The following is a 17,559-nucleotide window of genomic DNA, read 5'->3' on the forward strand; positions in this document are numbered from 1 at the left end:
TAATCACATTTTGTCATATAAGGTAATTACAAGTTTTGGGGATTAGGACATAGACATATCTTTGGGGCTACCATTCAGTTCACTGCAGTCAATAATTGAAATGATCTAAGATTTCTTTACTGAAAGCCTTATGGAGAGGAGCTGTGACCCAGACCCAGATTTTCTGATTAAAAATCCTTAAAATAAGAATAATTTGAGAAAGGGGAAAAATCCTTTCATTAACTCTAACTACTAAGTAAATTTTTTTTTCCTTTCTGGAAACTATGTGCTATTTGATATTGATATGGTTTGGCTATGTCCCCACCCAAAATCTCATCTTGAATTGTAATTCCCATAATCCCCACATGTCAAGGGTGGGACCAAGGGTGGAGATAATTGGATCATGGGGGGCGGGTTCCCCCATGCTGTTAGAGTCTCACGAGATCTGATGGTTTTATAAGCATCAGGCATTTCCCCTGCTTGCACTCACTCCATCCTGCCACCCTGTGAGGAAGGTACCTGCTTCTCCTTTTCCTTCCGTCACGATTGTAAGTTTCCTGAGGCCTCCCCAGCAATGCAGAAATAAGTCAATTAAACCTCTTTCCTTTATAAATTACCCCGTCTTGGGTATTTCTTCATAGCAGTGTGAGAAGGGACTAATACAGATATATTGCTCCTTTTACATATGAAATATTTTGATAAAATGTGTTCACTTAATGTAAATATGCAATTTACTTATACAAATTTTAAACCTTTTTTTTTTTTTTTTTTTTGAGACAGAGTCTCGCTCTGTCACCAGACTGGAGTGCAGTGGCGCGATTGCGGCTCACTGCAACCTCCACCTCCTCGGTTCAAGCGATTCTCCTGCCTCAGCCTCCTGAGTAACTGGGGCTATAGGCGTGCACCACCATGCCCAGCTAATTTTGTTAACAAGGTCTTTCATTGTATGTATCTTCAAAATATTTTGTTTTAACTCAAGATAAACTATTCTCAAACAAATAGTTTATCTGACACTTGTGAGATGAACAAAGTAAATATGAATGATTATGAGAAGGGATGTGATCTGCTTCACAGAGCAGTCTCAGAAGCTAACACTGAATGACAACCTGTTTCATGTTGTCCACAGCCTCTCCTAGCCAGAGAGGCATGGGGCATGGTGAGCCAGGATGAGGAAAATAAAACCAGACTCTTGGACACTGAATCCCAAGGTTCAGCTTGTAGAGCAGTGGGGTACTAATCCTGGTCTGTTTTTCCAGAGCTTTGATGATAAAGAAAAAATGTCCCTCTAGCGTGAATGTCTAGAAGTTAAACATACCAAGTAAAGCAGTACAAATATGCAAAGCAGCTTAGATACTTTTAATGGCTATCTAATGAGAACCTGGGCTTTTTTTTTAGGGAGAGAAGGGTTACATTTTTGGTTTTGATTTTGATTTTTTTCAAATGACATATGAAAGGAAAGCTGAGTTTGATTTTGGACCAATGCACAGCTGCTGTACTAAATGACAGGAAGGACTAGTTCTACCCTTTGATAAGGTTTTGGTTTTAGAGTTGCCAAATCTTTATTCAGAAATTTTGAATTGTATCTGGAACTGTTTACCAGTTCTACATTAAGCAAAGCTATTTTCATGGAGTGGGAAGGGGGCAGGCAGGAGGAATCGGTTTGGCTTTGGTTGTAGAACGTAATTTTAAAACATAATGTCAATTGAATTAGAGCAGCGTGGTTCTCAAATTTACTCCTTTAATGAAAGCTCACATCTAAACATTTTTAAATGTAGAAAAGTAAAAGAAACTTTTCTTAAGTGTTTACTTTGAAAATTTTATTCCATAGTTGATTTAAAAGATGGATTCACTTGTCTCTTTGGGATGTTAATTTTTTTATTTCCAGTGGTTGATTTAAAATTTTTATTTTGCTATTTATTGAAATATAGTATAGTTGCCTTTGCTGAAATGAAATGGCAGTTGTTGTGGTGAACCAAAACTAGTTCAATGGGCAGAAAATGGAAGGTAATTCTTAGATGATAATCTATAAGTATTTCGTGTAATATGAAGAGGTTGGAAATTTTTTTATTATTCTCTTAGAAAAAGGAGCATTGATAGCTTGTATTTCAAAGGGGTATGCAAGATGATGAGTAGTGCTATTTGCTTGCACAGTGGAGGCCCCCAAAATATGTATTACTTTTTTTTTTCCTTAGACACAGGGTCTCACTCTATTGCCCAGGTGAGAGTGCAGTGGTGCAATCATAGCTCAGTGTAGCCTTGTACTCGGGGGCTCAAGTGATGCTCCTGCCTCAGCCTCCTGAGTAGCTAGGACTACCAGTGTGTGCCACCACACCTGGCTAATTCTTTTATTTTTTGTGGAGATGGAGGCTTGCTGTGTTGCCCAGGCTGATCTTGTACCCCTAGGCTCAAGCGATCCTCCTGCCTTGACCTCTCAAAGCACTGGGATTATAGGTGTGAGCCGCTGCACCCAGCTTGTATTACTTCATTTAATGTATTTCGGTGTAGGTATACCATCGTATAATTAAGTGATGATAGGATTTTTTTTGTAATATTTATGATCAAATATTTTGCAGGACCTACAGAGTGAAAATTAAGTTAGATAATATACTTTCAACAAATGAGGCTATAGCTAATAATACATCTCCAAGCAAGATGCTCCTAGAGCATTGAGTCTCTTCAGCTGGGTATTAACTGGCAAAGTTCATGTTGAGGATACATGGCATGGTTTGGTTAGGCAGAACATTTCAAATTATATCAGAAATAGTTATTTTTATGGTGATGACATTTTGCAGGAGTTCACACATTTTATGTAAGAATCTGCCATCATCAGAATGCAGTTATACCAAATACTTAGTTGCTTGTTCATGTGGCAGCTTTATTTTTAAATATCACCATTAACTTAATGGTGATCAGCTTCACAAGAGAGTTACTTTAGTTAGTTAGTTATTACAGATAAAGTTTTTTATTCATTATCCTCCTCCTCCGCCTCTTCCTCCTCATCATCTTTGCCTTTCTCCTCCACCTTTGTCCAGACAACTTTAGCGGGACCCTTTGCGCCATCAAACTTTCCTTTAGATTTGCAGTTAGCAACATCCTTCTCATACTTCTCCTTCAGCTTTGTTGCCTTTGTGATGCAAAGCTGCTTTTCAGTGTCACTTAAATTATTCTACCTCTCACCTAGCTTTTTTGCCACATCACCAATAGAGATGCCAGGGTCTGAATTCTTGGGGCGGAATTCTGTACAGAACAGGAAGAATCTGGACAGTGACCTTTTGGGGACATTGAGGTCCTTTTTGTTTTTTATTTTTTTGTTTTGCCTCCCTTAGATGGTCCATAATCCTTCATTTCTGAATCATAGCATATTTAATCCGCTTTTGCCATTTCATCAGATTTAGACTTCTCTTTCCCAGACATTGTCTTCCACTTCTCAGTGTACTTTTTGGTCAATTTTGCAAAATTGACAGGGATCTCTGGGTTTTTCTTCTTAGGTTCTCTGCATGCCTGCACAAAGAAGGCATAAGCAAACATCTTGCCTTTTGGTTTTCTGGAGTAGATTTTAGCCACCCTGACTCAATTGTTCACGAGTCTGGGCAGCATAGGGCATGACACATAGCTTAGCGATTCCCCAGCCTCACGCTAGCTGCCCCTGCAAGAGGCACCTCAACAGGAGAATGACTTTAACATCATAATTACTTTCAGTGTGTTTTGGCATAAACTTACTTGAAATAGCTGTGTGACCCAAATTTTCTGAGCTATACTTAGCATGTGATGTTAAAATATCCTTTGATTTGCATTTAACTTGATTAACTCCTAGAAAATGCTCACATTTTTCTTTTTTAGATTATTATAAATTTGTTTCCGTATATATGTATGTGTGTATATACAATCCCACACACACATATGTATGTATCACCTTTGCTTTAGATAATTGGAATTGAAAGGACTAGGAACACCCTTCTGTTTTCCATGACTATGATGTGACTATTCATGTAAAAATCCTGCCTTTTAGTTTTTTGGGATTGAATTTTTTTTTAATTCTTAAAATATTTTAAAGTGCACATGTTGAAAATTGCTTTTTAACATTTGGGTTGGAAATGCGTACACACAGTCATTATGTTCTGTTACCACTTTTTCTTTATGGGTGAAGTTGGGGGCTTAAAAGTTACATTTAATATTCTATTTTTGGACACTTCCACCAGAGTCTATACACATGTGAAATACATATTTTTAGATGTAAATGTAGCACCCAACAAATGATACTGCTGCCTTGGAGGGAACATTTTCTCTGTCCTTTAAGGCATCCTTAATATTTTTGCATTTCTTTATAATTAAAAATTCTACATGATTTATTTAGAAATACATTAATGTTTTCCATCATAAAAATAATACATTGCATCTCTAGGTTGTGTTTTCAGAATTTCTACTGAAAGGATTCAATATTTCAGTATGTCCAGATTCTTATGTTAACATCAACTTTTAACTGTTGAGCTTGAGAACTATGCACATCAAGATTTGACTAGTTATAAATGTCTAATATTATTCTAAGATATGATATCATTGTAGGCATTCTTAAGAATTTCTGGATATTGTTTTTATTGTGTTTTCATCAGATGTGGATACCACCATAAATTTTTTTATGTGACTTTTCCTTTTTTTGAAAATAGAGCTCTTGATTTACATGTTCTTTGAATTATTTAGCTAATTATAGTAGCTAACGTAATTCTGCTCTTAAGAACTACTTTCTATTAGGAGATTACTAAATGTAATCAGGAGTCCGCAGTTATGAATTTCTTTCTTATTGGTTTTCTTGTCTTTGTAGTATTACATTGTGTTTAAGAAGCATTTTCTTAAGAAAAACAAGTCAAGGAAATAACTTCCATGCCAAATATTGTCAGCATGGTCTATGGCAATGAAGAGATCCTTTTAAAGGTACAGTTTTTAGGGGATAGGACACACCAAAATGTGTTGCTTGTGCCTTTACATAATTTATTTTGTGAATGTTAATGATTACCTAGAAAATAAAGGGAAATCTGAAGTTATCCAGAGACTGCATCTGCAGCACATTGCTAACATATGACTCTTTAACTCCCTGTTTGCCCAGTGCTGTGGAGGGAGCCCAGTGCTTGTTGTATCCCGAGCAGACCTGAGCACGAGAGTCTGACATTTATAATATACCCATGAAGAGTAGTCTGCTGAACTACTGTGGTATCAAAGAGAAAGCTAGAGTTATGGAGGATGCTTATTATTTTTTAAAGTATAGAAAACTTTATTCATTATTAATTTTAGAGTAAGGCGTAGATTCCTAATATTTGTTTCCTTTATAGTTGCTGATTTTATATACAATAATCTTGGAACAATTATTTAAGTATTAAGTTTACATTAAGAGGAATAAATATTAAAGACAGGAAAAATCTAGAGGTGCAAGGATTATTTCAGACTTGAAGAAATAAAACTTTTAAATTTAATATTAACGTTAAGATATTTAGTTTTATTTAATGGTATTGTTTTATTCATCCTAATATTTCCTTAGAATGAGGAATAAATGGATTTACTTTAGGAAGAGTTGCTGTATTTTCAGAGGTGAGCACTTGCTGTCCTGTGATCAAGTAGTTGGCCTGGGTATGTTTTCTGTCGTTGGCTCTCCCTCAGGATAATTTACCGATAAAATCTTGTAAACAACTCTTTACATTCCTTTAAAGAGATTTGTTCTTATTCTGTTTAATATTCCCTTCAGATAGCCCCAGTGTTCTGATGGAGTAATATCTGTGCATCTGATGCAGTGACAAAAAGTGCCACAAATAACAGATGCGTGTAATGGCCTGGTTAGCATCCAATGTTGGCTCCTCTGTCTTTCCTAATCACAGATCATAGGGCAGGTTCATAGCAGAAGTAGTCACTTTTCAATCATGTATAACACTCTGCTTGAAGATCGCTGATGTTTGAAGTTGAATTGGTGTCTTAGTGTATTGGGGCCACTATACCAAACTGCCGTAGACTGGATAACTTAAATAACAAACACTGAATTCTCATAATTCTAGAGTCTAGGAAAGTCCAAAATATAAGGTGCCAGCAGGTTCGGTGTCTGTTGAGAGCCTCTTTCCTGGTTCGTAAATGTCTATCCTCTCTTTGGGTCCTCATGTGACATAAGCGGTGAGGGAGCTCTCTGGTGGTCTCTTTTATAAGAGTACCAATCCCATTTATGAGGGCTGCACTCTCATGACCTGACCATCTCCCAAAGGCCCCAACTCCTAATACCATCACTTGGGGGTTAAGGTTTCAGTATGTGAATGGTGGCAGGGACACAGACATTCAGTCCACCACATTCTGCCACTGGCCTTCCAAAATGTATGTCATTCTCACATGCAAAATACATTCATTCCATCCCAACAGGCCTAAAAGTCTTAACTTATTCTAGCATCAGCTCTAACGTCTTAAGTCCAAAGTGTCATTTAAATATCATCTAAATCCAATATGGATGAACCTCAAGGTATAGTTTATGCTGAGGCAAATTCTTCTCTAGCTCTGAACCTATAAAAGCAAACAAGTTATGTGCTTCAAAAATACAGTGGTGGGACAAGTAATGGGTAGACATACTCATTCCAAAGGGAAGAAATAGGAAAGAAGAAAGGAGGAATGTGTCTAAAATAAGTTGAAAACCTAACCGAACAAACAATATTAAACCTTAGGACTCAAGAATAATTCTCTTTGGCTTAGTACTCTGCTTTTCAGGCCGCTTGGGGTGGGAACATCATCTCTCAGCTAGGTGGGAAGGCACCTCAGTGGCTCTTTGCCAGGGCCCCACTCCAGAGGCACTGAGGTCCTTTTTTGGCACTTGGGACGCACCAGACCTGAAGAGGCATCTAAGAGGAGGCATGTCCCTCTGGACATCTGCTCTAGACCTGGTAAAGGGCATCTACAGAAAAACCTATAGCTAACATATTTAGTGGTGAAAGGCTGAATTCTTTTTGTTTAATATCAGGAACAAGACAAAGTTGCCCACTATTATCACTTCTGTTACTCAGCACTGTCCTTGAGGTTATAGCCAGTGCACTAAGGGAAGAAAAGAGTGGATAGAAGAAGGTAACTATTTGCAGAATAGTATGATAATTTATGTAGAACATTCGGTATGATATAGAAAAACGCTACTAAAACTAATAAGTGAGTTTAGAAAGATTGCAAGATCAATGTACAAAAATAAATTGTATTTTTAAACAATGAAAAATAAGAAATTAAAGTTTTGAGAACGTTTATAAGAACATCAAAAATATGAAATTCTCAGGAATAAATCTGACAAAAAATGTGAAAGAGCTGTACAATACATTGCTGAGAGAAATTAAAGAATACATACACAGTAGGAGAGGTACACCGTTTTTGCCTTGGTCAGAAAACTCAAGATAGTCTCTCCAAGTTTGAAAAATATTATCAACATTATTAGTCATTCATTAGGGAAATGCAAAATTAAACCACAGTGAGATACTGTTGGTTTGGCTAAAATTGAAAAGTCTGACCATACCAAATATTGACAAAGATATGAAAGAACAAGAGCTCCTTTACACTGCTGGCAGGAATGTAAAATGGTATAGTTACTTTGGAAAACAGTTTGGCAATTTCTTAAAATTAATATATATGTACCATATTCAGTCATTTTGCTCTTAGAGAGATGAAAACGTTCTTACCAACACTGTACACAGATGTTCATAGCAGCTTTATTTTTAATAGCTAAGTCTGAACATAATTCAAATGCTTATCAACAGGCAAATGGGTAAACTGCAGTATTCATATGACGAGCTATACTACTAAATAAAAAGGAATGAACTGTTGGTACATGCTACATCATGATGAATCGCAGAATCATTATTCTGAGTAAAAGAAGCTAGGAAAACAGTGTACAGCTTGAATAATTATATTTATATAATTCTAGAAAATGCCAACTATATAGTGACAGAAAGCAGATTAGTGGGTACTTAGGGATGGTAGTGCTGGTGGTAGGGAGGGATGAAGGGAAAGGATCAAAACAGAATCTTTCGGAGGTGATAGATATGCTCCTTATCTTGGTTGTGGCAGTGGTTTCAGGAGTGTTTATGTATGTCAGAACTTATCCAGTTGAATACTTTATGTGCAGTTTCTTGTGTGTCAGCTGTACTACAATAAAAATAAATGAAAACTGTCGTTGCTGTCTGATCACTGCTGCTAACATATCTAAGAGTACTTGCTAAATTTGCCCATTCTTAAGACCCACCAAGGACTTTTGTTTAAAGTGATATGATCCAGGCCTGTCATGGTGGCTCATGCCTATAGTTCCAGCACTTTGTGAGGCCACGGCGGGTGGATCACTTGAAACCAGGAGTTCGAGACCAGCCTGGCCAACATGGTGAAACCTGATTTCTGCTAAAAATACAAATAAATAATTAAATAATGTGATCCAGGCTTCAGAATTATTGAGATAGGAGTGGGGAACTGTACTTTTTAGCAAGCACCCCAGATAATTCTTCCCCTTCTTATAAAACACTTAACCCAGATTCATTTAATTGCACTTCAGTAATCTGCAGCCATGTCTTCAGATGAGAAAGAGATATAAGGTTTCTAATATGAACAGAAAGGCCTAGCCATGGAACACCTGATGATACTTCCACTGTGGTCAGATAAGATAATTTACAATTGAATGGAATTATTTTCTTTTCAGTTTATAGTTCACTGAAGTGAGCCTTGCACTATAAGTTCCTGAAGTAATGACTGGAAATGTCTTAATTCAGTAGCCCCATCTTTAGTTAATGCTGCACTAAAAGAAAAAAGGAATTTTACTTATATAATATTTGACAAGTCATATTCATATATGTTTTAGTGGAAAAACCATTTTACATCTTATATATGGAAGCTATAAAATAACACATGTTTTGGGGAGAGGAATAAGATGAATAGAATAACATTGTAATTCTCTAAGTGTTCTTTAAATGGAGATAGCCACAGCCTTTCATAAAACTCTGGAAAGAACAGCATGACCTTCTTATTGCCCCCTTTCCACCGACGTCAAACAGAAGGAAATTATAGAATAAGTCTGTCTAAAGTTTAAATGGTTCAGTTATCAGAAGACTTTAGAGAGCAAGTTTTCCACAAATCATTTCTGTGCCATTTTGTCTTGATTATTTTTTTAAGGGTTGGTTTGCCAACATGTAATTAATCACTTTTGTTAGTTTTTAAGGAAATGAAACGGCATTGTTCCCTTTGGCTTAACTGTTCTTTTCGATGGCATCTTTTAGTGTTGTAGTTGTAATATAAAAACCTTAGGTAAATGTTAGGCAGTAATAATGTGAACAAAACAATGGGAAGGGAGTAATTTTTGAAAACTTGTATACATTGCTGCTGTGATACTTACATTCAACTCCAGATCTCAAATACCACCAACATTACTATCAAAGTCCCTTATAGTCAGAAGGTGTTATAATGTCAGTGGATGGGGTTATTCCCGGTGTACAAAGGGTCAAGATGCACTTGTCACCAATTCCCAGAGTTTCTTCTTCCAAAATCTAGTTTGAATGGATCATTTCATCTCAGGAGGAAGGGATGGGAGCACCCTTCCGACCAGTTTCATTTCTTTGGGCTCTGTTCCATCTGTACAGGGAACTACCTTCTCTATGGAAATTGGACACGATTTTAAAAATAAAGCATTACATTTACTAATGACTGTCAGTATTGAGATTTCATATAGATCTTGTTACTTCTCAGAAAAAAGTTTCGTATAGAGTAAGGTTTTAAAGGTAGGCAAATAACTAGATGTGAGCAGGCACCGTCCTTTAACTTTTATTAATTTGAAATCATTTTTCCATTTTTAAGCAGACTAGAATGTCCCAGTAGGTGTAAGGGAAATTTTAGTAGCCTCCAAGACTCTGTGGAGATTTTGAAACCATACACACTTCTTCATCTGTCCCCTGCCCCCTCCTCCCAAAGCATAGACTTCAAGGCTAAGCTTTGCTCCGTGTTAATGATCACTGTTAATGAAAAAGATAATAGTTTCCAAAAGGCCGAGCCCCTGGTTTTGGTATTTAGGGTAATGCTGCCGTCAGAGTGATTGAGATATACTCCTTCCTCTGTGTTCTGAAAGTTTATGTAGGATTGGGTATGTAATGAATGGGTTGAATTGTGTCCTGCCTCTCCGCCAAAAAAAAAAAAAAATTGGTTGAAGCCCTAATCCCTAGTACCTCAGAATATGACCTTATTTGGAAATAGGGTCATTGCAGATGTAATGTTAAGATGAGGTCATACTCAAATTAGGATGAGCTCTAATACCCCCTAAGACAAGAGACACACACATGAGGAGAAAATGTCATGTGAAGATAGAGGCAGGGACCGCAGGGCTGCAACTGCAAACGAAGGCACACCAGGGGCTGCCGGCAACCACAGGAAGCTGCGAATAGGCAAGGGAAGATTCCCCCTCCAGGTTTCCGGGGAAGCACAGCCCTGCTGACACATGGATTTGGACTTCTAGCTATCAGAGCAGTGGGACAATACGTTTCTGTTGTTTAAGCTACCCGTTTGTAGTATGTTATTATGGTAGCCCTAGGAAACTAATACAGATTTGTATTTTCTTTCAAGTTTGATAGAATTCACCAAACAATGTTGAGTTTTCTTCGTGGAAAAGTTTTGAATTGTGAATTCAGTATCTTTAATAGATACAGGGCTATACAGATGTTCTGTTTATTCCTGTGTGTTTTGGTAATTTGTATTTTAAGAAATTTGTTTATTTCATTTAAGTTACTGAATTTATTGGCATAAAATTGGATTGTTCATAGTATTTTTTGATGTCCTAAAGGATGATGTGCCCTCCTTTATTTCTGATATTTAACATTTTTTGTTGTTGTTCAGTCTAACACAATGGTTCCTAACTGGGACAGTTTTGCTCTGGTTAAGGGCATTTGTCTGTGCCAAGGGACGTTTGGCTATGTCTGGAGGCATTTTGGGTTGTCACAGCTTGGAGGATGTGCTACTGTCATCTAATGGCTATGCCCAGGGAGAATGCTATACATCCTACAATGCACAGGACAGCTACTCACAGCAAAGAATCCTCCAGCCCACAATATCAGTAGTGCTGAGGTTAAAAAACCTACTCTAGGCTTTACAATGTAAACCTTCTATTTTCCAAAAATATTATATCATTTCATGTTTAATATAGTGTTTCCATTCATCCCCTTCCAGTCTTCAAACTGTTTGTGGGCATACCTTTTACTTCTCTGTATATTATTAACCCCACAATATATTGTTGGCTGTTTTTCCTTTAAATAGTCTCTCAAGGAAATTTTAACATAAGAGAATATGTTCAGTTGTTACTAATATGTTTTCAGCACTCTTTATTCTTTGTGTTGACTCAAATTTCCATGTGGTATATTTTCTTTCCACATGAAGAACCGCTTTCATACATCTTACAGGTCTGCTGGAAACATAGTCTCTCTGCTTTTATTTGTCTGAAAAACTGTATTTTATCTTCATTGTTGAAGTATATTTTGGTTCTATATAGAGCTTTCTATGACAGTTTTTAATGTTTTCTTTTTCTTTCTTTGAGACAGTCTCACTTTGTTGCCCACGCTGGAGCGCAGTGGCACAATCTCGGCTCACCACAACCTCCGCCTTCTGGGTTTAAGCAATTCTTCTGCCTCAGCCTCCTGAGTAGCAGGGATTACAGGCATGTGCCACCACGCCCAGATAATTTTATGTTTTTAGTAGAGATGGGGTTTCTCCATGTTGGTCATGGCTGGTCTTGAACTCCCGACCTCAGGTGATCCTCCCAAAGTGCTGGGATTACAGGTGTGAGCCACTGTGCCTAGCCCTAAAGTATTTTAAAATATGTCATTTCATTGTTTTCTTGTTTGCATAGATTCTGGGGGAAAATGTAGCTGTTGTTCACTATTATAAGGCTTTTTAAAAAATCAGTGTATTTTACAAATTAAGTATTTTGGGATTTTGTTACTATTGAAAAATAACCTAAAATTTAATGCAACATGCTTAGATTTTATAAACAGACTTGTATTTAACTTGTGTTTGGTATTTTTCTTTTTTCCTTTTCTTTTTTTCACTTTTTTCTCTTTTACTCATTAAAATATGTATTTTGGGGCAAGCTATTTCTCTGAGCCTCAGTTTTCTCACCTGTAAAATTGAGCTACCAATGATTCTCACAGGTTTATTGAGGAAATTAAATGTATTGAAGGATGCAAAATGCCTCGAACTTGTAGGTACTTGTAAACCTGATACTACAGTACACAGATATCCCCCTCCTCATCCAAGTTCAGTTGTTCTGACCTTAGGGTTCACACTTGGTGGCAGATCAGTGGATGTACCAGATCTGAGTCCTTCCCAGCCATGTGGCAGCAGCTCTGTGTAGACATGTTGCCTGCCCCCGCCTCCTGCACGCTCTCCAGGAGCTGAGTACAGCCAGGAATTGGCCAAGATGGGGAGCTCCAAACAGACCATGAGTGGACACTGTTAGCACTGTTTACTGTTCCTGTTCCTTTCTGTATTTACATGTTGATTTTAAATAAATCTGATCGCTTACTCAAGCAAGGTTGGAAGTTATTTTAATCCTTTAATTTAAAACTTTAAATACAGTAAAAATTCATGCCTTCTTATATTTTCCCTCATTTGCATATTACACTTAGGATGCTCTTCCCTTTAATTAGACTAAAATTCTGTTCATTTTCCACTTCTCAATCATGCAGACTAGCTATAGTATTTACAGTTACAAATTCTCATATTAGAAGAATCTTTCATGCAGACTAGCTATAGTATTTACAGTTACAAATTCTCAGAAGAGTCTTAGACATAATTCATAATACATAACTTGTAATCAGCAGTAAACTATTACTTCCAATGGATCCAATTACTTAGAATTTATAATATTAATATTGGATGCACTCTTTTTTATCTTAGCAAGGGAAACTAACTGTGTATGATAGACTTCTTTTTGTAAATAACATTTCACTTTTCCAAAGCATGAGTTGAGCTGCTGTTTTTTGTACTGTAGCTGGCTGTGGGCACTGGCCCCCTGACCGTTGTTTTAAATGTCCCCTCATTGTGTTCCTGCTCCTTTCCTAGTGGGCCTTTGGAGTGACGCTGTGGGAACTCATGACTCTGGGCCAGACGCCCTACGTGGACATTGACCCCTTCGAGATGGCCGCATACCTGAAAGATGGTTACCGGATAGCCCAGCCAATCAACTGTCCTGATGAATTGTGAGTTTTTTTTTGAGCTTGAAGGCATGGGTTTTATTCAATTTACTATATTGGAATAAAGGGAAAAGAGCAGGTTTCCATATTCACATAGAGCCTTCCCTTTTGAGAATAATGACTCTTTGGATTTAAATTAGACTCTTATAAAGAACCACAAAGTCAGGGAGATGCATTCACTCTTTCATGCATTTGGTATTAGAATGCCTTGCATTTTATTTTATAGTGCATAATCTAAGCACTATAAATTAGTCTGAGAGAGCGTACTAAGAAAATTGAATACTATGTCAGTTTTTCTATACAGAGTACCTGACTTTTGTAGTTATAAAGTAATTATAAAGGACATAGTAGTTATAAAACCTTTCTTATTGTCATTTTGCCTTGCCAGTTAGTATCAGCTGATACAGGGAAGATGATCTGGACTAGTAAGCAAAATAGTTGCTTTCTGTTTCCTGCTTCTATCATGTAGCTTATCTTGCCATGTAATGAGGATGGGATAAACAGGAGGCTCTTCAGGGTGATTGGTTGTACAGATGAGTATGTTCTCAGTTCCAGAACTCCCTGAAGGTTTCTGCATCGTGACAAGGTGGCAGCTTTTGTACTGATTTTACTCTAGATCCAGGGTTCATAGAACTTAGATAAAACTTTCTCTTCCTCCAAGTTCTTTTTCTTAATTTAACTACAGGAAAACACAGGTTGTTCTTTTTTGACTGTGTTTTAGGTTTTTACATGAACTCTCTGTATTTGCTGAAATATTTTGATATGCTGTCATGAAGAATTGAAATTCACACATGTAATCCAAATAATTTCTTTTAGCTTCTTTATAGAGCTGCCAACAGATAGTAAAATGAATCCGTTTTTAATATATCATCCTCTCCATACCCACCTTTAGACAGGCAGCATAACTGGCATAAAACTGACCAAAAGTTTAGGAATACTGTATCCTTACTAGTCCAAATTTTCATTTTTGTCACTCTGCAGGTTTGCTGTGATGGCCTGTTGCTGGGCCTTAGATCCGGAGGAGAGGCCCAAGTTTCAGCAGCTGGTACAGTGCCTAACAGAGTTTCACGCAGCCCTGGGGGCCTACGTCTGACTCTTCTCTCCCAATCCCACAGCATCAGGAGGAAGGTGCCTGTCGCGGCTCACTTGAAGCCTGTCATGGATGCTTCATATCTAACACAACGCCAACAGAAGCACATTGGTCTTCCAGAACACCGTGCCTTAGGAATGCTTTAGAATCTGAACTTTTTAAGACAGACTTAATAATGTGGCATATTTTCTAGATAATCACTTTTATTAGGTTGAACTGAAAGGGTTTTTGTAAATTTTTTGGCCAAAATTTTTTAAAACATAGTTACTTTGGACTAGGGAGGGGTACATTCTTACAAAATAAATAAACAGTTTTTAAAATTGTTTAGACACAGATATTTGGAATTAGCTATCTTAGTGCCAACTGCTTTTTATTTTTTTACTTCATCAAGGTGATGTAAGTGACTCACCTTTAAAGTTTTTTTAACGTTATTTTTTGTCACTATGGGAAATGGTTTGTCTTCAAAATGCAATGCTTTTCTTAGGAAAGGAAAAACAGCATTGAAAGATACCTGGTTTGCCTTGTACAAGAAAAGGCAGTATTAGAGGAAGAAAATTTAAAGAAAAGCTAGAGGAAAAAAGCGATTTTTTTAAATACTTACTAGAAGCAAACTGCCCTTGCATGGAAAACTGTTTATTTTTTTCGGTGAAAAGGAATTCTGCTTTCGTATGTTTTGGGAAAGCAGGAACTGAGTTCATTACATCTTTAATTTGGCAGAAATTAGCCTTTCTGTGAACCAGAGTGGTTTGGGGCAGATCTGTAGTAAACAATGGTGATTTTATTTATTTTTACTCTCTGGAAAAGGAGATAATACAATTCCAGAAAGTGAACTCATATTTCTAAGGTTAAAATTCGCTTTTATTGCACCTAGAATAGTGCTATGCACAGAGTGGGTGCTTGAGTTGTTGTCATTCTTTTTTTTTTTTTTTTAAATGTAAACTGGTAAATTTTGTGCTTATCTTCAAGGCTGGCTTAAGTATAAAATTGTTTTTTTAAACACTTGAAAAATTAAAGGATTTGTTTTATATTATGACAGTATTGAAATTATTTTTCATAATGAATGATTGGTTATTGCGTCTGGTCAGTCTTTGAACATTCAACAGCTGGACATGTGTGTTTTATTTCATGATGTTTCAGTCAAGTTCCAAAGCCCTAACACAGTTACAGCTGGCTCAGTCTCCAGGTTCTAGTAAAAAGTTGGAATTAATGTTATAAGAATGTATTAAAACACTGAAACATTTCTCCAGAACCAGCAAGTAAGGGGTATGTATGTATTTATGCTCAGTTTTAGTTGGCCTAAAGCAGAGTTGAATGGGCCTCCTAAATAGCTAGGCCTGCAGGTACTGCCACTACTCCCATCTTCACAGATATATGAGGGAGAATGTGCAGCAGTTGGAGGCTTTCGCTGTTTTTAAAAAAGCTTTAGGAATCAGCAACACACCTGGAAAGATAGCTCACACAGTGCCTGGTTTTCCACAGGTAAGCTAAGGGCATGATTTTCTGTGTACATTTGTTAACAGTTCTTTGGTTTTATGAAATACTCATATGAAGCCAGTCCCTGGAGGACTGTTTTTTAAAAAGTCCCTTTGAACCATTTGTAAATTATATTTTCATTCATAACCTGCATTCTTAGAAGGCGTTCAGTCAACATTTATAGCACTTACTGTGTATTTTCCACGTGGAGTTGTTCAGCTCAAGCATCCCTTCCAGTATTCAGGGCAGTCTTATTTTGTGTTCAAGTGAGTGCATTGTTTAAAAATCACAGTTTATTAACACGTACATGATCTATTTTTAAAAAATAAGTACAGACACTTGACTTCTATCCTCAATTAACAGATAGTAAGAAATGTCCTCAGTTTGGTGGATGGTGTGGTGCTTGTAACCTTATCTTTTTGTGTTTGTGAGCACTTCTATTTTATGTGTGTGTTTTTATTGTAGATTTTTCTTGAGCTACTTGGAATCTTTGACATGGGAAGGGAAGAGCAGTTATAAGATTTCCCTGACTCATCTTCTTCCAGTAGTTTTGTTGTAGATTGTGAATGTTACTGAAGTTTTACATTTTACTGATTTTGCAGAAAACATAATTTTTATGGAAAAGAAACAAATTGACAAAGCACTGTTGTGGTATTATAAGCTGGCTCTGGTGACCTAGAAGTGCATTCTATTCTGTTCTTTCTTGTAATCCTCCTGTTGTAAGAATTTTTTTTTTTTTTTTTTTTTGATAGAAGGAGGATTAGGTTGCTCATTCAGTGTGTATTTATTGAGCACCCACTGTATCCTGACTGTCGGGATAATGCAGGGAACAAGATAGATGAGGTTCTTCCCTTTCTAGATTTTGCATTCTAGTTAGGAAAAGCAGGTAATGAACATAAATAAGATTTTGGTAAGTGCTATGATAGAAATAATAGAGTGATATTAGAGAGTGTAACTTTAGATGTCATAATTAGCCAAGCTTCCCTAAGCAGGTGGCATTTGAATTGTGATCTGAATGGCAAGAAGCAGCCAGCCATGAGAACACAGAGGCAGAAGGCACATAATTGCAGAAGCCTTAAAGCAGAAGCAAGCTGGCCTCCAATCTCAGCCCTTCCCATTCATTCTCTAGCTGCTGCTGTTAGAAAAAGAGAAAGGTAGCTAGCGTGGCTAGAATGTAGTTAGTGAGGGGAGTGGTACAAAGAAACAGGTCTTTGTAAACTGTGGTATACAGTTTACATTTTTTGCTGAATACAATGGGTATTCATTTGAGGATTTTTCAAATAAGTAGCAATGTGATCTGATTTGTCATTCTGAAAAGGTTGTGCCAGCTCCTCTGAAGATTGGATTGTGAGAATTCAAAGGAATAAGTAACGAGACCCTTTAAGAAGCTATTGTGTAATTCAGGAAAGTAAAGATAGTGGTTTGGACCCTTTGAGCAGTGAGAACATACAGAGAGAAGGGGCAGATTGGAGATACGTTTTGAAGATACACCAGGACCTGGATCCATTGGATGTTGACGGTGGGGTGAAGAAGGAAACGGGGAGGTCAGGAATGACTAATTGGTTTGGGGCTTGAGCATCTGGTTTTATGGCCAAGCTATATACTGAGATGGGGAAAAGTCTAGGAGAAACTGGATTTTGCATTGGCCAGATAAATCCATAATTTGGTGTAGACTGTGTTTGAGATGCCAGTTGATCATCTCTATGGAAATTTTTGATTGACAGATGAGAGTCTGCAGCTCAGGGAAGGTCTCACTGAACATACGAATGTAGGAGTATAGCATATAGACTATTTTTAAAGCCATGG

General features: G+C 37.1%; 1 protein-coding gene across 3 annotated transcripts in view; it reads left to right on the forward strand.

The window, feature by feature from the left end:
• The window catches only part of RYK (receptor like tyrosine kinase), a 92,021-nt gene extending 76,711 nt beyond the window's left edge, over positions 1 to 15,310 (forward strand). For 2 of the 3 annotated variants that reach the window (XM_033212636.1, XM_033212638.1), the window contains 2 exons: positions 13,060 to 13,196; positions 14,172 to 15,310. In XM_033212636.1, the coding sequence (XP_033068527.1) occupies positions 13,060 to 13,196; positions 14,172 to 14,283 (249 nt within the window). In that variant the 3' untranslated portion in view covers positions 14,284 to 15,310. The remainder of the gene's footprint in view (positions 1 to 13,059; positions 13,197 to 14,171) is intronic. The other variant, XM_033212637.1, reaches the window with a different exon arrangement.
• Positions 15,311 to 17,559: the final 2,249 nt, after the last annotated feature.

This window comes from Trachypithecus francoisi, unplaced genomic scaffold (assembly GCF_009764315.1).
Source record: "Trachypithecus francoisi isolate TF-2019V2 unplaced genomic scaffold, Tfra_2.0 Lachesis_group0, whole genome shotgun sequence".
In the NCBI taxonomy this organism is placed as follows: domain Eukaryota; kingdom Metazoa; phylum Chordata; class Mammalia; order Primates; family Cercopithecidae; genus Trachypithecus; species Trachypithecus francoisi.